The following is a 20,803-nucleotide window of genomic DNA, read 5'->3' as shown; positions in this document are numbered from 1 at the left end:
TTTTGAACATATTCAATTGATTTATTATTATTTTTGTTAAACTAATACAAATTATAGATGTGATTTTATACATATATGATTCTATTTCTTTGATAGTTATAATGTTTATTAAAGAAGAATATACAACAATCATTTCTAAAATTCTAATAATAACTTCATCAACTCTTATAAGAGTTTTAAATGTATACTTAACAAGATTGGTAATTTTAACTAGAAGAAAATCATTTATCTTTAAATACGAACTTTGAAATTATTTATCTTTTTAAAATTATATTTTTAAATAAAGAATATTGTATATTTTTCTAAAAAAAATAATTAATATCAATATATATATATATATATATATATATATATATATATACGTTTCTCTATAAAATAATATCCTACTTAAAGCATTAATTATCTTATCAGTACTATTTGTTTTTAAAATTTACATTTTACATGATTTTTAGTATTCCCTCCATATTTTTTTTTGTATCTCTTACAAAAATCATAGTTAATTTTTTTAATATTTTTTTCTCTCTCTATCTCTCTCTATATTTCCATAGTATTGAAAAATTGGTGTTGCAATTATTTTATATATTAAATAAGAATGTAATTTTTATATTATTTATTTTAATAAATTTTTATTAATTTAAAATCTGAGTATTTCAATATGAAAATTTAAACATATTTGAACTAAAATGAAAGTATTAATTAATAAAGAGCTACCATATTATTAAAAATAGTCTTGAAAAACTCATCTAAAGTTTTGTCCAAAGTTTTTCATTAGTTTTTTGAAAATCTTAAATTTTCTTGCTATAACATCAAATTACATAGTTATTATATATAAAATTTTTCTTATTTGAATTTAAATCCTAAAAATTATTTATAAAATAATAAAAAATAAGTTTACTAATATAAATAAGTTTAATAGTATTAATTTATTAATATATTACTTAATTTTAATATATTATATAAAAATATTTACTAATATAAATAATTTTAATAAATTTATATTAAATATAAAACTTATTTTATATTTTTTAAATTTATATCTTATTATTTATTTCAATAATATATTTTTTAAAAAATTTAATTACCACAAATTCTTTTAAAATAATTTAAAATTTATAAATTATATTTAATAACTAGTATTCAATAAGAGAAATAGAATTCAAATTTTATTTTAAAATAACCAAGCCAATTTCTATTCTTTGATTATTTTAATATGTTTTTTTATTTAACATAATGCTACTTAATATGGTGAAACATTCTAAAATAATCATACTAAATTAACTTTACTTAATGTTGAATGATGGGCCTCAAGAAATAAAAAAATTAAGATTTATCTTATATATATATATATATATATATATATATATAGTCTTCCAAAATTTTAGAATATGCCATTTTTTTTTTAATAAACTGTCTCAAGTTTTTTTATCTTTTTGCTTTTTATAACTTAAAATCTGATAAACTTTGGTTAAGTAATCAATAATTCAAATGTCATAATTAATGATTTGTTAACACATACTCTTTACCTCATTTTTGGTTTTAATTCAATTTATAAAAATTTAGCTAAATTGTTTATGCCTGCCTATGCAATTAAAAATATTAAATTATTTTTTTAGTTTTTTTATTTTTCTGAAACTTGAATGTATATGTATGTATATATATAAACTAATTTTCTCAAGAATGTATCAAAGTTATGTAATTTTTTTTTCTTTTTTTATACAACCTCATTCAGATGATTTTCTTAGATGAGCTTTGAATTATGTTATACTATAAACAATTCATAACGAATTTTTTTACTATTATATATTATTAGAAAGTATTTACTATTTTTTAAATATTTGTAATTAAAAAAGGTTTTATCAATCCATGCTACTTTTATTTTCATGCAGACATACCACAAAAAAGGTTTTTATTTTATTTGATGTCTATTACATTTTTTTGTCAGTTATAATTAATTTATACAAGAATTAAAACTCATATGTGTAGATATACATTTATATATTTATATAAATGAAAGCTGGTGAATCACCTATAAACTAACATTTTAAAGCTACAAATATCATGTTGGTAGATGAATCTCAGTAATAAAACTACATTTGTAACAATGAGTTTTTAATAATTTAATCCACTATCACCATGCATTTTGAACAACCATTGATATGTGTTTATGATTTTATAAAATATCAAAATCATACTTGAATCTAGAAACATTAGTTTATTTTATCATTTATAAAACAAATATATCTGTGATAATTTATAATTTCGATATCCATAGTCATGATTTTTAGCAAAAATTCAAACATTCTTAATATGTCTAATTTTCTATTTCAAATTCAAGTTTTTGATGTAGATCAAATTTTATATTTTGAGTAACATATACATTGTATTCCTTTAATTAAAAAATAATTTAGAATAAATTATTATTACTATTGTTATTATTTTTATTATTGTTTATGTAGTATCTTAATTTCTTATCTATAGCCATCTATTTGGCTATAAAATCATTAGACACAAGATCTTAAATTACTTTTGAAGAAAATTTAATATCAAATTCAAAGACAATAAATAGATGATGCATTAAAAGATAGCACTATCATTAAAAAGTTACATAATGAAAAGTGAAACCATCATGTATACTAATTTTCCTATAAAAATTAACATCTTTCAAAAATAATAGTGATATAACAATTAATAAATTTGTAGTAATTTTTTCTAAATTTCCTTGCATTAAATTTCATGATTTATTATCACTATTGCAAGTTTTATGTACATAGATAAATCTTACTTGTTGATTCTTAAATTTTTGTCATGATAATTATATATAGTGGAATGTTAAATAGACTTAGGTTTTTATTAAATCAACCTACCCATGATGAAGAACATGATAATCATGATGAATGTGGTTGGTTTTTATTGGTTTTTGATCTAGTAGTGGAGAAATGAATCTAGAAGTTATTTTCTTTTTTATATTGGATGGATCAATTTAGTAAAAACATGGGTCTATTTAACATTTCCATATATATATATATATATATATAGATGTATATATAATTTTTTGATGATAATTAATTTCTAATTTTATCAACATTGTCAACATCAACTTGATTTTGAAAACTTTGTTTTCATTATACTTTTATTTTTTAAATCTCATAAGTCATGGATTCCATCTTTTGTTATGGCTTTATAAACATTAGAACTTAATAATGTGAGCAAGTCAAATTCATATGATGAAGGTTTTGCAAAGATGAAATTGTAGAATTGACAAATTTCTCATTAATATCATTATATTTTGCAACTGTTACACCCAACAGGGCCAACTTTTCTAGCTTCTAGCATCTAGCTCCACCGTGAGAGAAGGTGGGGTGGGGGGACTGTGTACAGGAAAATAATGGCGATAATAGTCACAGTGATTGTCGACTGCAAGGAATCTTGTGGCTACGTGATCACTTTGGTAGCATTCAACACAAGCTGGCCAAGCAGGCGTCAGTGCATAGGAGCCTTGCATCACTAGTTTGGGGGTTCCAGTGGCAAAATTGCAATGTCAGACTGCCAAGATTATCATAAGTTGAGTGTCATGTATACATTGATAAAAAGCAGTTGTTGAGCATATGTTTTGCCTGCAGAGTCACTGATTGGCACAATCTTAAAAAGACAGATTCCAATCTATTTTAGCGTCCTATCATTGATTCGCTTGATTGGACTCATCATAAGAATGGTGGTCCCAACGAAGGAATTCTGCATGGAGTTTCTGGAGCTTCAAAGCTGGCACTCTCCCTTTCCTCAACGAGGCTTTGATGATGAGCGGGGTATCCTTCATGCCAATATTGACAGCCAATCAACCCAGCAATATTGACTCTACCTGAAGCTACTCTTGCACAACAACTAGCCTGGTGAGTAGAGAGTGACATGAACTGCTACTTGTTTCTAGATAGTAGTAAGCTCGGTCGGTTCTCGCATTCAGCACACAATCTCCATCTCCGATGCAGAAATCTACCTCACAATGGTAGGGTGTTACGGTTAGGAATTCGATGGAAAGCACAAAAATAAGTGGCCTTTAACTGAGGCTTCCGATCTTATCTAAGCTACCTTCAATCAGTTGCGATCTTGCAACAATAAGACTTGAATCTGGCCCACCTAATGAAGCTTGAAAGAAAAAGGTTGCATTCACGAGAATTCAAAGCTAGCAAGACCTTCCTGATCACCAGTGTCAGAAGTCAGCTCACTTGAAACAGCGCATTCGTATTTCTCAATTTGTGAAGGATTCTTTTATTTTTACTGTATCAAGGCTTTCCTGACAATACTTCACAAAGCAACAGCCTTGACCGAAGAAATTGTTGAAGTTGGAGGTAGAAGGTTTCTAGCCAACATCAAACACCCCATTCGTCTTTAAACGAAGTGTTGGGTTGGATACTCAGTGTAATAGGCATTGTAATCGTAATACAAACGCTCCCCTTTGAGGATGTCCCGCATAGCAATCAGGATCACTCGCGCTTCCCCGTTAATGCTGTAGCGGACACATCGAACGTTTTGTTTCTTCCTACCTTCCCTGCATCACAATTTTCCAACAGAGATTGAGAGGATGAAAACCTACAAGCTGCATACAGGATAAACACATTTTTGCCTTGTGACACATCGGATATCCTAACGAACAAAATTGGAAAATTAACGACCTCATTGAACTAGAACAATGATTTTGGAGCATGAATTTCCAACATTAAATAGCTATAAACTTCAAAGATACAGCGACTGAAACTCGTCATACACCTCCAGGACCATTTTCAGCAGTTGGATCTCCAAGGTTGAAAGATGCCCAGCCTTGGAGACCCAAGCTCTGAAATCGCTACCAGTGGATAAGTTCCAACATTAGCCTCGATCCAAAGCTGCACCAAATGGTAAAATGGCAAAATGGTGGAAAAAACAGAATTCACAAGATTCCCTGAGGTGGACGCTAATGCTGTCGTAGGTTGTCAGCTTCCAACGTTGGAAGCATCTACTACATGGGCTCAAAAAGCCAAATAACACAGAAAATTTCTGTAGATGCTAATTAAAAATCCTGATTCTGGACATCTTGATGTCTGGGGCACCTTGTTCCAAAAGAATGAATCAGAACTTCACGAGACGATCTCAAGTTCACACCTAAAATGAAAATATTTATGGGTATACAAGAGCAAGAAATGCTTGCGAGTATATTCCACATGAATTCATCCATTCGAAACTTACTCTGTATGATTGTTGATGCCTGAGAGAAACCGAGCTATATTGCTACGCTTATCTGGGCAAATAACAAGCTCCTTAATAGGGTCATCACTGAAAAGAAGACCCATGATGCTGTTCCCAGAATCGTAATGGCGGCAACACATATAGTCAACCTCTCCCGTATATTCGGCAATGAATGTCATATCCTTTATGTCCTCATCTGCCTCTACCACAAACCTACAGCCATTGCACATTAAGTCTTATTCTAAAGAAACAACACAAATCATCGTATAAGGCATGCACAAAGCCTTCTTGCAGAAGTATTCCATTAGGTATGCACAACGCAGCCAGAGGCTGCGAAAGTTCATACCAGGAGCTAAATATTTATATAACTGACATCTCGACCTGCCATAAGACCTTACGCTCTTTTGGTTCAGGCACTTTTTACCAAAGAGGATTCAGAATAGTACCCCTGTCGCATATCATAAGCAACCGTCAATGGTTGCCACAGCCCACTCTTACACATAGCCTTACATTTATCAAAAGCCTCCTTGTCATCCCTTGGCATCTCCTGTCATCAAAACATATACATTCCATCAAAAACCCACTTTTCTAATGTATTCCAAAGTGCTAAATCGCACGATAGACCAGAAAAAGCCCACAAGTACATTCAGAGATATACTGTTTTTAAGTATAAGGTAAAAGCGCTGCAACTCTTTAGGAAGCATGAAAAAAACTGAAATTGTTAGCGAGGTTACGCATGAAGGACTGCGCAGGGTCGTTGCGAGGCAGCCATCACCACTGGAAGAAGTGCAAGGTTCAGTATCACCACAAGAGTAGGCGCTGCATCAAAAGCAGCATGCAATAAATCATACTGCAAGTATTAGTGGGACAAGATGGCTGTGGACATAACGTAAGTGTAAAAAGTAAAAGGATGCGTAGTACCCGCATGCCACCTTTCTCATGAGCAGCACGATTGGCGGTACGTGGGGCATATCTGTAACTCAACGAATCAGAAAACTGTACACCAATGCTAGTGAGGGCAGTAGCCAAGGAGGCCATTTGTTTTAGCCTTCGCTGTGGATCAATGGTCGGAACGTAGGGCAACAATCTTCTGCCCCTCTTTGGTGGACAAAAACTAAAAGCACTCTGCTTCTTCCGTTTTTTCCTCTCAATAGCCTCCGTGACTGCAGTGAATTTGTGTAGTAGTAAGCAGCAGGAAAAAGAAGACTGCAAAAATGACGAGACAATTGCAGTACAATCATAAATACTGAGAAAGGTAGTGATGCAAGGGAAAATCTGACATGACTGAGCGAGAGTACTAAAATGAAAGGAAGGGCTAGATGAACACCTGATTTGGAAGGCAATAAATTCTGGATGCGAAAATAGTCCACAATTTTTTTCTGCACCATTAGAAATTCTACAACCCACACAAGAATGTCAATCATGGCAGCCTCGATTGTATCCCTCTCAACTGCTAGGTAGTGCATATACTACTATTGGCTCGGCAATATCACTACCTTCATGACACAGCACGGGTTGAATAGCACGATTTGGAGAACGTTGGACTCACTAGTTTCATCTATATATGTAGAAATAGGGCTTACAAAAATCTTGCAACACTAAAGTCAACAAATCTAGGTAGTAAATCGATCATTCGTAAACTAAGACAGCAACCAGTTTCGTTATTGTAATTTGACTTAGCACGGTAGATCGACACATCAACCAGTACCGCCAGCAAGTTCCATCAGTGACACGTTCAGACAAAACAATAGCCGGGGACTTGCTGAAAGCAACAAACAAATCAGAAATAAAGCGTGTCGTGGCGATGTTTTCGTAGTGACAGCTCAGCTCAACATGCTACAATTTAACAACTTCTCCTAAAGGTGGAAAATATCAACCCAGAATCAAGGTTCATAACTGGCATCTATCTTACACGGTTGAAATTGAGTAAAAAATCAGGAATTTCATTAAAGCAAGCAGCATGCGCAAGCAACTAGAACTTACCGTGAGCAATAGTAGATTTAGAACAATGTGGGCAGATCCAGTCACCAGGTGGTATAGATACAAGGATTGGGGACAAACAAAACATATGGAATCCTCGGTCGCATTGATCACAAAGTAACATCTGCTCTGCTGAGTCACCCCCTTTACACTCCTCACAGAGAGTGAGAGAGTAAGCTGAGGCAGGACCGTTAGTCCAGACAACCATTTCCGTCCCGACAACCTTTGTAGATTTCGCTTGCTCATCTCTCACAACTTCCTCCAGACTCTTCAAGAGTTTTTTGCGTTTTGCAACCCCGAGGGATTGTGCAACCGTAGTAGTCAAAACTTCCGAGAAATTTACTGTGGCTTTGCATTGGCGTAGATGAGGGGGTTCACTGCCCAGATCCTCAACAGCTAGAGAACTGAGAGCGGTATAGGTAGAGCTAATGCGCACTCTCTTTACCCTTCGTTCTTTGCCATAGGGTGATCTCTCCATTGGTTACGCCACGAAGCTCAGCGAACTCAAATCAATTTTTTAGGGTGATATGCGCATTGAAGGACAGTAACCAGCCGGGCTATGACAACACCTCGCGCACACCTGCCATGAACCGTTCTACATGAAGATTCCCCACCCCTGGTATAACCATTCCTTGGATGTCGATGCACCGTGAATTTGGGGTAGTGGACGAAAGACGAAGCACAGTGCTGCAAATACGAATTAGCAAAAGCATATTTAGGCCCGATTTACAAGATAATGCAGACAAAAGAAAACGCTGGACAGAGCATACGGAACAATGCCGTGCACAGTTTTACCTGCAACCCTATAACTAAGGAATACTAAAAGAAAGGACATTCTCACAGCTTATATCAATGGGAAGCACCTCGATACAAACCAACACCACAATATCCACGTACGGTTATACAGAAACAGATAGAATTCAACCAACCTAGTTCAAACAGAGGCGTTTGAAAGGGCGTCACTTCGAGGACTTGCCAATGCTCACTCCACAGTCCCGCAATGTCTCCAGGCTCCAAGAGCGGCGCCGCGACGAGTCTAATCGCAAACCACCTGGTCCGATTCGAATGGCCCACATGGACTATTCAATGTCTTGACCCAACGGGCTGACAATCCTGCACGTCGAGCAGAATGAGAGAGAACGATTCTGGGGTATACTGATGGCCACATCACGTGGACTACGATAATCCAAATGCAACACAGAACAAGGAAACTACTACGAGGACTAGAAGATATGGGATCCGTTCCCCCGACCGCATTTGAAGGATTTCGGCCATTTTCAAAGCAAGTTCCTCCACGCACCTTGCGACTCCATGCGATGAGACCCTTGGCGCTCGTGGAGCTTAAGATTTTGTAATGTCTATTGGTCACACGTGATTTCTTTTAAGTTGCTTCTGTTGGAATGCGTGTGGGTGTGTCCTACTGACGGTTAGTAAGGGTTTGGCATGATTCCGTTACCTCCTACCGCTGGACGGAAACCTTCGGTTGCATGTTGAAGGATGCGGGCATGTGAGTGCGATTATGAAGTGTGCTCTTCCACAACCTTTGTAGTGGGTCCAAAGCTTTTGCACCCCAAATTGAAACTCGGTTGTGGTGAATCATATAACCTGTGATTTCATGCCACTTTCCACATCCAAATTTCAATACAAATTACACTTTTCAAGTAAAAATGTGACTTTTGTCAACTGTAGAGTGAAACAGTCGGTGATCTATGCCCTTTAATGCTTTCGACGGAGTCTTTTTAAGATAGAAGATCCGTGGAGAGTTGTAAGTAGTCAACTAAGACTCAACAAGCGGGATTAATTTTTAGGGCAGGCAGGCGGATTTTGTCAACCTCGCTCAAAGAGCACCAATTGTCAGAATACCAAACCAAGTTCGGTGTTTGTGACGCGGCCTTTTTAAAGGGCTATAGACTAGTAGGCAGAAACCAAAGTGACGAAAATAGCCTCTCTTTTTAAAAAAGCCTGCATGTGTTTTAAGATTCCACCATTTGGCTCCAGCTTACAAAAGTCTCCTCAAGTGGATTACCCACCCGAAAGCACATAGAACGCACAAGAGGGGCAGCCAAAGATGTGAACACTGACATAAAATTAGTAAGCTTCACAACCCTTGGATCCTTGAACAACTTTAGACCAGTAAATTATCAGTCACAATTAAGTCTTTACATCTGCTGATAAAATACAAAGCAGTTGGCACTCTACCAACTGGAGGTACTGCAAACGGCAAGAGATGCGGTTTGTGCAGTGCTGCTGGGGGGGGCTTTTGGCAAAGGCTGATTAACTAACGTGACTACCCTGCAATTGAACAACTAACTTAAAGTAAGCCTGTCATGCCCATGGAGCAAAAGAGCACATCATTCAGGGATGGTGCTGTAAAAACAGCCAATAAATAGGCGCGAAAGGGCCAGAAATGGTTTCTTTCTGGACGTGGCCATGCAAAGACCTCGCCGCAAAGGCTTGAAAATCCAGAGCAACCTAAAGAAGTGAACGGTAATGGACGGAAGGGGCTAGAGGATTGAGGCCATAAATTCACTACTCAACAGTGCAGGCCAGAAATCCGGTTTCAGCCTAAAATCTGCGGAGGGTAAGAGTGACATAAGCTTACGGTAAGTGGTTATTGATGTCGGAGACAAATCGAGCTATATTGCCACGTCTATCTGGGCAGATAACAAGCTCCTTAACAGGGTTGTCGCTGAAGAGAAGACCCATGATACTGTTTCCAGAGTCGTATTGGCGGCGACACATGTAGTCAACTTCTCCAGTATATTTAGCGATTATTGTCATGTCTTTGATGTTCCTATCAGCCTCAAAAACAAACCTGCAGCACATAGAAATAATTTGAATGTTGGATGCCTAGTCGCCCATCAATTACCCATAGAACAGCAAATACAATATAACAGTCAAAAGATGACTGGCTCGGCCATTGCAAAGAATCTTAAAAAAATACGAGGAATGATTGAGGTATAGGCGGAATCAAAGTGCTCAAAATCGACAACCAGGTTATAATTTCAGTAAAATACGGTAGCTAATCAGAGTTATGAAATTCACCCATTTCTGATGACTTACCCTTGTCGAGAATCGTGTGTAACCATTAAGGGTGGCCACTCGCCATGACTGCACATAGTCTTACACAAATCAAGAGTTGCCTTATCTTCCTTACACATAACCTGCCAGCAGCAGCGTGTGATTATTACTAATCTCAAGACAGGAACCTCAGGTTTTCCTAAACTTGAGATATCCCTGCACCGAAAGGCCAGGAAGCAGACGAGAATGATTCCAACACAAATATATTCGGATTAGTCATCAGGAAGCAACAATGTCTCATTTGTAAAAGCTTCGAACTGGATAAAAGAGCGTCCCACATTGACATGCTCAATCCGACGCAAATTGAAAGTGTTGTTGGAATCTGTCACGTTCATCTACAAAAAATATACTAGTTGTACTGCATACCATTTGACAAAGAGTCCATCTATTAACAAAAAGAGGCGAAGACAATTAAAAGGATATAATTTGAAAGGAGAAAACTCAGGAGGCGAGATCGAATGATTAATCAAATTATCTTACCTGCATGCCACCTCTCTCACTATCCGCGCGATTGGAAGACCGTGGAGTCAAGCGATAACTCAAAAAATCAACGAATTCAACGCCTATGCTAGTGTCTGCCGTGGCCAGAGAGGCCATTTGCTCCAATCTACGCTGCGGGTCATCACATGGAACGTAGGGCAGTAGTCGCCGGCTTCCTCCACTCGGTCTACGTCGTTTCCTTGTCTCCAAGCACTTCACTCCTGTAAATAAAAAGTTGAGGATATTAAGCATTGAGGGGAGAGGGAGAAGGAAGGGAACATTCTAAAACTGCTCCATTCATTTGGGTGTGGGCTATTTAATTTGCTCCATTCATTTGTCTCAGGAGAATGCCACAAAATTAAGTCATAAGTGTCAGATTGTGCGTGAATCTCTGTTTAATTCTTCGCGTGGAAGGACCCATACCAGTAAGGATGTGATGTGCTAAATAATCGAAACTTTTCATGAAACCAAAATATTAAGGAAAGTAATGTTGCAGACTACATACAGTAAAAGGGGACGGCTTCTGAATGCGAAAGAAATCCACTTTCTTCTGCACTTTAGGGAATTCTGAATTCATACCACGAGGGTCATAATTCATCCCACATGAGACACTTTCAATAAAAAGAAATAGCGAAAATGACACAAGGACGTTTTGAATATTTTCCACGTAATCGCATTCGATTCTGGTCAAAGAAACCTCATTACTCATACTTCTCTCCGTCCCTTCTTTGAAGCAGATCAACCCAGGAGAAAATATATATGGCATGGAGGAGTATGAAATATAAAACTTCGACGACACAAAAAACACTAATAAGTCTCACAAAAAACCACGTCACATGAAAATACCCAGGCAAATTTCATTAAAGAGAATACCTTCGGAACCATAGTGGTATAAACCTACTTCAGCTTGCCGATTGCACTCAATACAGCGAATTTCCAGAAAAATATGATTATACATTCTGAGTATTCAATAGAACAGGTTGAAGAACATACCCAGCACACACGAAGATTAAGCACATTTGGAGTATAACCATTTACCAAGCGGTACAGTCGGGAGGATAGGGCTCAAACAGTACATGTGATATCCTCTGTCGCAGCGATCACAGAGGAGCATTTCCTGTTCTCCATCACCGCGTGAACACTCTTTACACCGAGTATTGTAGTACTTATCCTTTTTGAGCTTCTTCAAGGATCTCATGGCAACTTTCTTCACTGCTTTCACTCTCATCCCGCACTTCGCTCTCTCTCTCGAGCCACTACCGGCTGCCTACTTGCCTTATACGCCTTGGATCCCTTGGTCTGTGGGACATCCTTGGGAGCCTCATGAACAGAAGCAACGGGCACCGCCTTGCAAGTGCTCGGACTCGACTTGAATGTGGTGGAGCAGGGATTGATCTTCTCGAATGCAGGCAGACAGCAATTGTGCCAGCCATTGCGACATACAATAACTCTCTTCACCCTCTTTCCTCTACCGCATACCTCATCCTCCATTGCTGTATGTACTCGACTCCCAATCCTCAGTCCACCACGACCGAGTATTCATAAATCATTGATAGAGTTGACAATCACCAATGCTGTTGGATGTCAGAAAATCGCACCCTCGTCCCAGAACATTTGTAGGATTTTGCCACCGCATGGTTATATAAGCTCAATCGAGTTTCCGTCAGAGAGCCATGGAATGGCCCAGTCTGGAGCATGTGTTATTGCTTGTGATAGTGAAGGAGCGATATTCCTTCAAAGACTTCCCCATTGAGGTCAAGAAAGAGTAAGAAAATGAAATAACAGTGTCTTGACATTGGCAATTAGATCAGAGAGATTGTTACAGAGTTTGGGCCATAGCTAAGCCAAGATTAGCGTAGTGAACCCAATATATAAGAGATAATGGACATCGACAAGCAAATACCACTAATGCACATAACGGAAACCAAGAGAGTATGTGTCAACAATAATGAGAACGGGGAGGGTGATAGGAAAGGCTCTCAGGGTTTCACTCAACAGTCCCAGTCAACGCTAAATGACAATGTGGAAGTGATGGCAGGAGGCCACCACAACGCAAGAACAACAACGGCTACAATGTGCCCTTCGTTACCATGGAAAGCAATCTCAAACACATCCAAAACTTCCCGACTAAAATGGCCAACATGGCGACCAGCCTTCACACGCTCCAAGCATACCCGTAATGGTCACTGATAAATGCCGATCCTCCTGGAGACGACCCACTAAAGATTCCTCACTGCAGAACTCAACCCCTTGGGGTCACAATGCGAACGCTGCCTCAAAACATCCCCTCAAGATACCGTGACCCTTTCTAAACACGAAACCAACTCCCTAAGAGACTCAAAAATCAATATCTACTGACGTTGATGCATAGACAAGAATTACCGGCGCTCTAGAAACTACCAGAGAACTCCGAATACAATGAAAATTAAAATGTGCACACGGTTGAAGGGAAATCCACGCCCAACCAGGAACTCAATATCACGTAAACACTAAACCACTTGAAACAAAGCTGCGAGTAGAACGAAGGGCCGAGAGAAACGAAACAAAACAGCACCAAAAGATAGGGGGCGGATGTCTACACCAACAAGGTTATTGATAGGCTGCGAGTGATGTAGTATGCATTCCTTTAGGATGCCTACAAGTGCTAGAGCATTAGCCCTCGAGGGTTTCAAGTAAAAAACATGTGGGTCAACAGCGCAACAACATCGTATCACCACCAAGTCCTCGCAGGAGCAGCTTACACCAGAAAACTTTACCCGAACGGAATGGGGTTTCCCGAAAAGGCAATTGGTGCATTTCAACCATTGGTCGCCAGCTTAAATCCGAGAGCAGGAATGGTGTGACGTGCGCACAGAATGCTGGAAAATCCTACATGTATAGCACGGAAAGAATGGTTACCTTTTCCCACCAAGAAACCCAGAAACAAGTCCCTGTTCCGGGGATTCTCCAGAGCTGCTCCTCATGTGATGTAAGAACACTCGCTGCAAAGTTCATGTTGCAGAAACAGTTCACGTTAATCTGGATTAATGACTCTGCAAGTTCCACAACCAACCATGTTAATTATAACGTTAACTCAGGCTCCATAGCTGATTAAACCTGCCATTTCAGTTAGACCAAGTTAGACTGAAGACATAAAAATGTTGAAAATGTAGACCTTTTTTCTCTTTAACAGTTGGCAGAGCTGCCAACTAGGCATCAGTTGAGCATTGCAACCAGCATAGTTGCGAGAAGGAAAGCTAGTATTGTTCGAATGTGGCGACCTCTCCACTTTCTGAATGGAGGGTCTGCAACTTTTTGTTCACACCACTGCGACCAAGTATTCTCAATAAAAGTGACAACTCATAGAGAATTTTAGAATCCACCTGCAACCTTGGATGGCAGACAAACTACTAAATTAAGGAGAAGGCATGAAAAATCGGTTGGTTGTCCAGGGTCCCTGTGGTTCACTTCAAAGATTTGTTCATGATCATGGCATAGTGACTGAAGACTAGGAAAAGAATCCAACTAAGTCTAGCTGCTACTGTGGCAATTATTGAACAGATACAAGAAGGTGGCAATGGTAGACGTTGATCGCATCTGAGCAGGTGGAACTTGTCGAGAGTTTGATGAAGAGAGTTGAGACCAAGACCCTTTTCGTAGCCTGAAGGCTTGGCAGGAGCCTTTTTCTACAGCAACGAATAGAATGAGCAATTGCTTGCAGATTCATCTCTACTTCTAGCAAGAAGATCCTGCAAGACAAAACCCATGCATAATGCTGACCAATACCAAATGACGAACGAAAGTGCACAACATTTTGGAGTCAAGAGGAAAACCAAATTGCACATTAGAAAACCTTGTCGAATTCCTTCCAGGAACTGTATCGAAAATCACGATACACAGCAAAGGTTTCATCAGATGAGGTGACACATCACACGAATATTAAAGCCTTTGCGATTGCTCAAGAGAAAATCTCTTTGGTAGTCGCGAAATATATTGCATCTCCAGTAGTATACAGAGCCCAGAAAAAAACATCTCAAGAAGTGAACTATGTGAAAGCTCAAGAAAGCATGGCCTTCTCCAACACCTCCTTCAACTCCCCGCTCGAGTAAGCCGCTGCATCACATCCAGACACACTATTAATATAATGCCTAAAAACCTGCGAAACATTCCAGATTAAATATCCTGTTACTCTTATTCATTCTAGCAATTAACACCAGCTGCATCAAACAAAAATAAAACGATAATAGAAGTAAAGATTTGTACACAACGTTCTCCTGACTACTTTACTTCAATGCATATCAGAGTTCGGCAATTTCAGAGCAGAGATAATAAGTCTCTTGCCGTAAGTAATATCGCATCCTCCGAAAAATTCTCCGTCAATGTACAATTGTGGAAAGGTAGGCCAATCGGAATATTCCTTCATGCCCTGCCGCAACCTGTCGTCTTCTAGAATGTTAACAGTCTCGTAGGGAACGTTCAAGCTGTTGAGAATTCGCACACACGTATTGGAGAATCCACATTGGGGGAACATCTTATTGCCCTTCATGAACAAAACCACCTTGTTTTCACTGAGGTACTTGTCAAGAGCTTCCTTCATTTCCGGAGACAAAGCTGGCGTGCGCAATCCCACAGCATTCAATCAGCATAAGCTAGTGCGAAAACATGATAAAAATCAATATCACAAAATACTTTTGCAAACAAACCCTAAGTATTGTCACAAAAGCAAGTCTGATATGGTTCGAAATTTTATAAATGTGTTAACCACGGGCAGCGACAGCGTCCGGAAAGCTTGAATTTTTCAAAACAACGGCACGAACGGTTGTCGCAAAATCCAGAATTCATCAAATGCAACGGCAGACTGTTCAAACTATACGCTCCACCAGACACTTGACGGATATTCTATTGTAACACGGCAATGCTATCTCAAGCAAGGAGGCTAGTTGAGTATACCAAAGCCCAAGGCAACAGAAACAGTCCGCAAACATGCAAAATAGCACTCATAAGAACACCAGCGTAAAGGCAGTGAACACATAACATCCTGCGCACTTCTAACTCAATTCGAACAGATCCTGCGACTTTGAAAAGCATCGTAAACCCTCTGCCATTCGCGAAATTCCAAAAACTCCATCCGAAATTCTCTCGCAGAAAACTGAGAAAAAACTCTTCCAATCAAAACGCTGAAAAAAAGAATGAAGCCGACCATGCAGTACTGACGAAAATCGAATCCGAAGATATCCAATTGACTGAACCTCCCGCGTTTGATACTACTCCGACATCCACCGACTAAACACACTAATTCCCGAAAAAGGGGGGGTGGAGGTTATCCTCGCAAGCAAACCACTCACCTCCACCACCCCCCGAAGCTCCGAGGCTGGCCCGAGCAACCCCGCGCCTGACATGAAGCTCCCGTTGAGGCACCGCGTCTGACCATCCACCCGCTTGGAGCGTGAACCCCTTCCATGCGCACCTCAGGGAGGAGAGGCGTGTTGTAGAAACCCTGGCCACCGTAGCAGCCGCATGTGGCACGACGACGGGGAGGGCCTGCACGGTGGTGCGCATTGCGGTGGTCTCCATAGCTGCGATTCCTCGTGCAATTCGTGTGCTCGTCACGAACTCTCGAGGCCTGGCAGAAGCAGCAGCCTCAACCCATGCTATCCTCATTCATCCACGTTCAACCCACCAACATGGACGAGTATATCCAATCATTCGTTCGTTCGTCAGTCCTCCCTTTCTTCGCCTCTAGGGTTGGGAGGCGTTCCTTGGGTCCCTTGGAGGGGAGTGTCAGCATATAAATATACTACAATTTGTGTACTTAATATCTTATCAGCACACGTATAATAGCACTCATGGTCACTAATTGTCATAGCTACTAATATTATTCAATTAAATATAAGTGTTTAGAAATAAGCTAAATCAATTATATCTTTCTTGTTACAAAGTTACAGTAGACAATTTTAAGAAATCTATTGTTAGTTTGTTAATCCTTAAGTTCCTACTTACCTTTTTTTTTTTTAATGGAAGCAAGACAAAGATCATCCTCAATTCTTTTCTATACCTCCCTTTTTTTTTTTTTTTTTTTTTTTGAGGTTTTCTAATCTACATGTACTTAGATATATAATTCTGGTTTTTAAACTACTTTTTATTTTTTTTATCCTACTAATATTTACTGATTCTTTCATTTTAGTTTAATTTGAACTTTCAATTGGTTTACAAGACTACCACACAAAACAGTGAGAGCTTGATATGTTTTTAAAAATTATATTAATGATTATTTTTTTTGTATATTAAAATCATCAAAGAAACTTAAAATTTGTAGATTGACCTCTTCTAAAATGGTATTATCTACATGATAAAAGTTTTTGTAATAACAATAAAAACTATTTATTGTTATTATTATTATTATTACATGTAATTTTATTGTTAGCATGGAATATTTTAACCAATTAAAATATTTTATACTTATAGAAAAATTAATATAAATATAGTGACTTGTTGTACAAGTATACAAACAAGGAAATAAATTGATGCTTGCAAAGCCTCAATACAAATTACTACTAAAAATAAAATTAAGATTCATTAATTTAAAAGATACAAAAATAAAAAGATTTCTTCTAAAAACTATATTATCTTATATTATTTCTTTTATTATATATTTTTTTATGATTTTGTTAGATCTATTAAATACTTTGCATTTATTTTACTTATTTTTAGATGAAATTAGATCTAAATTTTAAAGATTCATCAACCAAGTATAATTTATAAATGAACTTCTTTATAAGTAATATGTAATTGATCAAATATAACTATTATTAAAATATTATTTTCTATTTTTTTGTTATCTTAGATTTAATTTTTTCAAAAAATGGAATCTAAATAAAAAAACAAATCAAGCAGTTTTTGCAAATATTTTTTATATTTACAATGTGTGAAGTAAAAAATATATTTGGGCAACTACAATCTAGATATTGCATGGTTTTTTTTGAAGTTCAATTTGTTAATATATATATATATATATATATATATACAGTAAGAATAATACAATTTAATTCTTGTTTATCAATCATATTTAATTTTATTAGATTTTTAAATAATCCTATAATTTTTATATTTTATTGTATTTTTTATAAATAAAGTTTATTTAAAAATATAATTGGTGTTCTACAACTAGATTTTTTCTTCATTTATCTAAAAAGAATATCACAATAAATCTTTATATTCTAAAATTGACTTTATAATTATGTAATTGATTTAAAAGAAAAACTAAACTACAATTTGGATCACTATATAAAATTATTTAAAAGTAAATAGATTTCTTTAAAAAAAATACTTTAATATGTACTAGACAATTTTTTAAAATTCAATATCCATAGTTTTATTTTATTTTTATTTTTTAAGTGCATCATATTTTTTGGTAAATAATTGATTATGTGTGCAAAACATTATAAAACCAACAAATGAACTATCAAAAGTTTTTCTCTTCTGCATGTAATATCTAATTCTTTTAGCCAACTAAGTTAAACTATAATTGATGTAAATAAATACCTACTAGAAACATACATATATTTACTAAAACCCATGAAAAGAGTTAAATAAAAAGTGGTGTTCTAAACTAAAAGTTTATTAAAAGCTGAATGACAAAGCATGTCTATACTGATTTGATTCATTTACAAAACTTCTCAAAAACCTAATTGCCTCAATGCTTGAAGTGATTGTATGCTTTGGAAATACTTCAATTACATTATATCTCTCAAATTTTGCCCCTATGACATGTAACAAGCTGTCAAAACAATCTTCACTACATTAGATTATTGAAAAAAAAAAAAAAAAAAAAAAAATTCCTTGAATCAACTTCAATCCTAAAGCTCAAAGAACTATTCGTACTCTTGTCACAGAAGTTCCGACATAGCTAGTTTATTCGAAGTTCCTAATAAAGCGAAACTCTTGCCGACAAAGGTGGTTTAAACCTCAATAGAGTTGTACATGTGATTTGTCTCCGTGTCAAAAGGGTTCACAACGAGTGTGTTCCCTGTTGCTAAGCATGTGTGATTTCCTGTGAACGCGCTGAATGTCGAGAACCTCCAGAATGCTCGAATTAGTTCCCAAAGCCTGACAAGCTTCATTCACATTTGCCTTCATTGTTCGATTAAGTTGCATCGCCCCCATCGTTGTTGCTTCTTCTTCACTGTGCATCGCGGTTTGTGTTGCGATTGTTTGTATTTGGTGGCGAAGTCAAGTGTGATTTCCGAGATGGACCAGGGCATGCCCGCACCGCCTCCCGAGTCTGTCACTTACCTGTGTGGGGATTAGTTCTGTTCACTTTGTGTCTTTCTTCGTTGCGCCATTAGTTCATGAGAGGAGGTAGTGCGAGTCGGTTTTTTTTGTCTCGATCTTCCGAATTAGGGTTCATGCGGTATGTGTGTTCTTTTAAAGGCATTTTGGTAGAGAAGACCTTCGTCGTGGTGCTGTTGTATAGATTTTGGAATGTTCCGGAGTTTCCTGGCAGTTTAAGTGTGCGGGAGCGGAAGCTGAGCAGCCATGGTGTCGCCACGGTAGTATCAAGCAGGCGTTGGAGCGCGCACGTTAAGCGAGGTGAGTGGGCCAAAACTTGTCCCAAAAAGATGCACACTGGGAGCAGTAAGAGTGTGGAGAGATTGGAGAGGATGTTCTGCGGAACCGCCGAGCAGCGTTCAGACATCACGATGAAATTAGATCGCGCGCTTTAGTACCTCGGTAGGTGGTCTCGTGCAGATGTGATTCTCTTGGGAGGGTATTCTTGCTAAAAATTACTATTGATTTGACACGCTGCAGTTGGACATCTGTGGCATCAGCGGTTTTACATCCTGCTCATACTATTCTGTCATCACATCCGTTGTAGTCTATATGGTCAGGATACTCGGCTCTCGCCCGAGCGACCCGGGTTCGAGTCCCGGCAACGGAAGCTCCCGAGTGTTACTTGTCTGACTATACTCTTTTTGATTTATCGTTTGACTAATTGTCTTGAATGTCTGCCCCATTCCGCGTCGCAGTACTCTGGCGAGAACCGAAGCCAGGGGTGCCTTCACAACGTCATCTTACTGTGGCTCTCTCCATTGCTCCATTCATAGAATGGAATCCATAACTCTGAATAAAGCACAACAAATCTCCAATAAATAACATCGAGTATTACAAACTAGTCACAAAGTATGTAATCTAAACCAAATATAAGAATGCACCCAACACACCTTCAAGGAAAGATTAGATATCTAAACCAAACGAAATCAATTCATACAATAGATTTGCTATATGAGCATAGTGAAGAATCCAAATATGATAGGATACATATGCATCCAAAAGCCTATACATCTCTATTAAAGAATTGCAATCTTTTTTTATTCTTTCAAGTTGAATTTCCTCAAGCAAAGTCAATTTTTTTTTATAATCTTATATATGATCAACAACATACTTGCGACACCTCATCTTATCTAAAGTTTCATCCTTGTCTTCTTTTTTACATCTCTTAGTAGGGACATCATCTAAAAAAGACAAAGACTTTTCAAGAATAAAATCTCCAAATATCTTGTTCATCTTGTTCATCATATGTGCAATTGAGTTAGTAGCACCTTGAGGAAGAGTATACATTTTAACTAGCCTAAATAGTATTCTTATTGTTGTCATATCTCTACTCCCTTGTGCAAGTTGAAATTGGCTATAGCTTGAATATAAATCACTCATTGAATAAATTATCCTTCCTACAAATGCTTTAGCAAATTCATCCACTATTGATCAAATTCTTACATTTTTAATAGTCACTTCATTTACTTGTTGTATATCTTGAATAAATTGTAATGATCCATTTTTCTAAGACTTTGTAAACCATCAAATAAAATATAGTACAAAAAAGAGTTTCAAAAATATTATCTTTATCTTTTCTTTCAATAATTCTACCAAGCTTGGTAAATATGCCCTTAGTACTAGAATTGGCATCAAATTCTAAAGTATATGTGGTATAGTGAAAATAATTATAGGCATTATATTATTTTGATCTATACACCCAATTTTATGAGATTCAAAGGCAAATGATTTACCT

General features: G+C 37.1%; 3 protein-coding genes and 1 non-coding gene across 8 annotated transcripts; 1 reads left to right on the top strand and 3 right to left on the bottom strand.

Moving 5' to 3' along the window:
- Positions 1-4,247: 4,247 nt before the first annotated feature.
- LOC112285681 (histone-lysine N-methyltransferase ATXR6) lies at positions 4,248-8,638 on the bottom strand. Of its 2 annotated transcripts, XM_090252607.1 has the most exons (8): positions 8,498-8,638; positions 8,127-8,310; positions 7,201-7,884; positions 6,545-6,613; positions 6,139-6,380; positions 5,664-5,764; positions 5,218-5,430; positions 4,248-4,543 (listed from the first exon to the last, which is right to left on the bottom strand). In XM_090252607.1, exons 3-8 carry the CDS (start codon positions 7,673-7,675, stop codon positions 4,384-4,386), a joined length of 1,260 nt encoding a protein of 419 aa, XP_090108733.1. In that variant the 5' UTR covers positions 7,676-7,884; positions 8,127-8,310; positions 8,498-8,638; the 3' UTR covers positions 4,248-4,383. The 2 variants fall into 2 exon arrangements, with proteins under 2 accessions (XP_090108733.1, XP_073391741.1); XM_073535640.2 differs by lacking the exon at positions 8,498-8,638 and having other exon boundaries at positions 8,127-8,413.
- Positions 8,639-9,335: 697 nt separating this feature from the next.
- Positions 9,336-11,885, bottom strand: LOC112285683 (putative Histone-lysine N-methyltransferase ATXR5). Of its 4 annotated transcripts, XM_073535641.2 has the most exons (5): positions 11,752-11,885; positions 11,264-11,325; positions 10,759-10,979; positions 10,261-10,361; positions 9,336-10,012 (listed from the first exon to the last, which is right to left on the bottom strand). In XM_073535641.2, the coding sequence occupies exons 3-5, from the start codon at positions 10,873-10,875 to the stop codon at positions 9,796-9,798; spliced, it is 435 nt and encodes a 144-aa protein (XP_073391742.1). In that variant the 5' UTR covers positions 10,876-10,979; positions 11,264-11,325; positions 11,752-11,885; the 3' UTR covers positions 9,336-9,795. The 4 variants fall into 4 exon arrangements, with proteins under 4 accessions (XP_073391742.1, XP_024382442.1, XP_024382441.1 ...); XM_024526674.3 differs by lacking the exon at positions 11,264-11,325 and having other exon boundaries at positions 11,752-11,880; XM_024526673.3 differs by lacking the exon at positions 11,752-11,885 and having other exon boundaries at positions 11,264-11,751.
- Positions 11,886-14,672: 2,787 nt separating this feature from the next.
- LOC112285682 (uncharacterized) lies at positions 14,673-16,415 on the bottom strand. Its single transcript, XM_024526671.3, has 3 exons — positions 16,083-16,415; positions 15,079-15,348; positions 14,673-14,850 (listed from the first exon to the last, which is right to left on the bottom strand). The coding sequence occupies exons 1-3, from the start codon at positions 16,396-16,398 to the stop codon at positions 14,795-14,797; spliced, it is 642 nt and encodes a 213-aa protein (XP_024382439.1). The 5' UTR covers positions 16,399-16,415; the 3' UTR covers positions 14,673-14,794.
- Positions 16,416-19,602: 3,187 nt separating this feature from the next.
- TRNAE-CUC (transfer RNA glutamic acid (anticodon CUC)) lies at positions 19,603-19,675 on the top strand. Its single transcript has one exon. It is a non-coding gene; the product is annotated as a tRNA-Glu (tRNA).
- Positions 19,676-20,803: the final 1,128 nt, after the last annotated feature.

This window comes from Physcomitrium patens, chromosome 8 (genome assembly GCF_059467195.1).
Source record: "Physcomitrium patens ecotype Gransden chromosome 8, ASM5946719v1, whole genome shotgun sequence".
Taxonomy (NCBI): domain Eukaryota; kingdom Viridiplantae; phylum Streptophyta; class Bryopsida; order Funariales; family Funariaceae; genus Physcomitrium; species Physcomitrium patens.
Note: the sequence above shows the minus strand (reverse complement) of the source record. Positions and strands in the feature narration are given on the sequence as shown.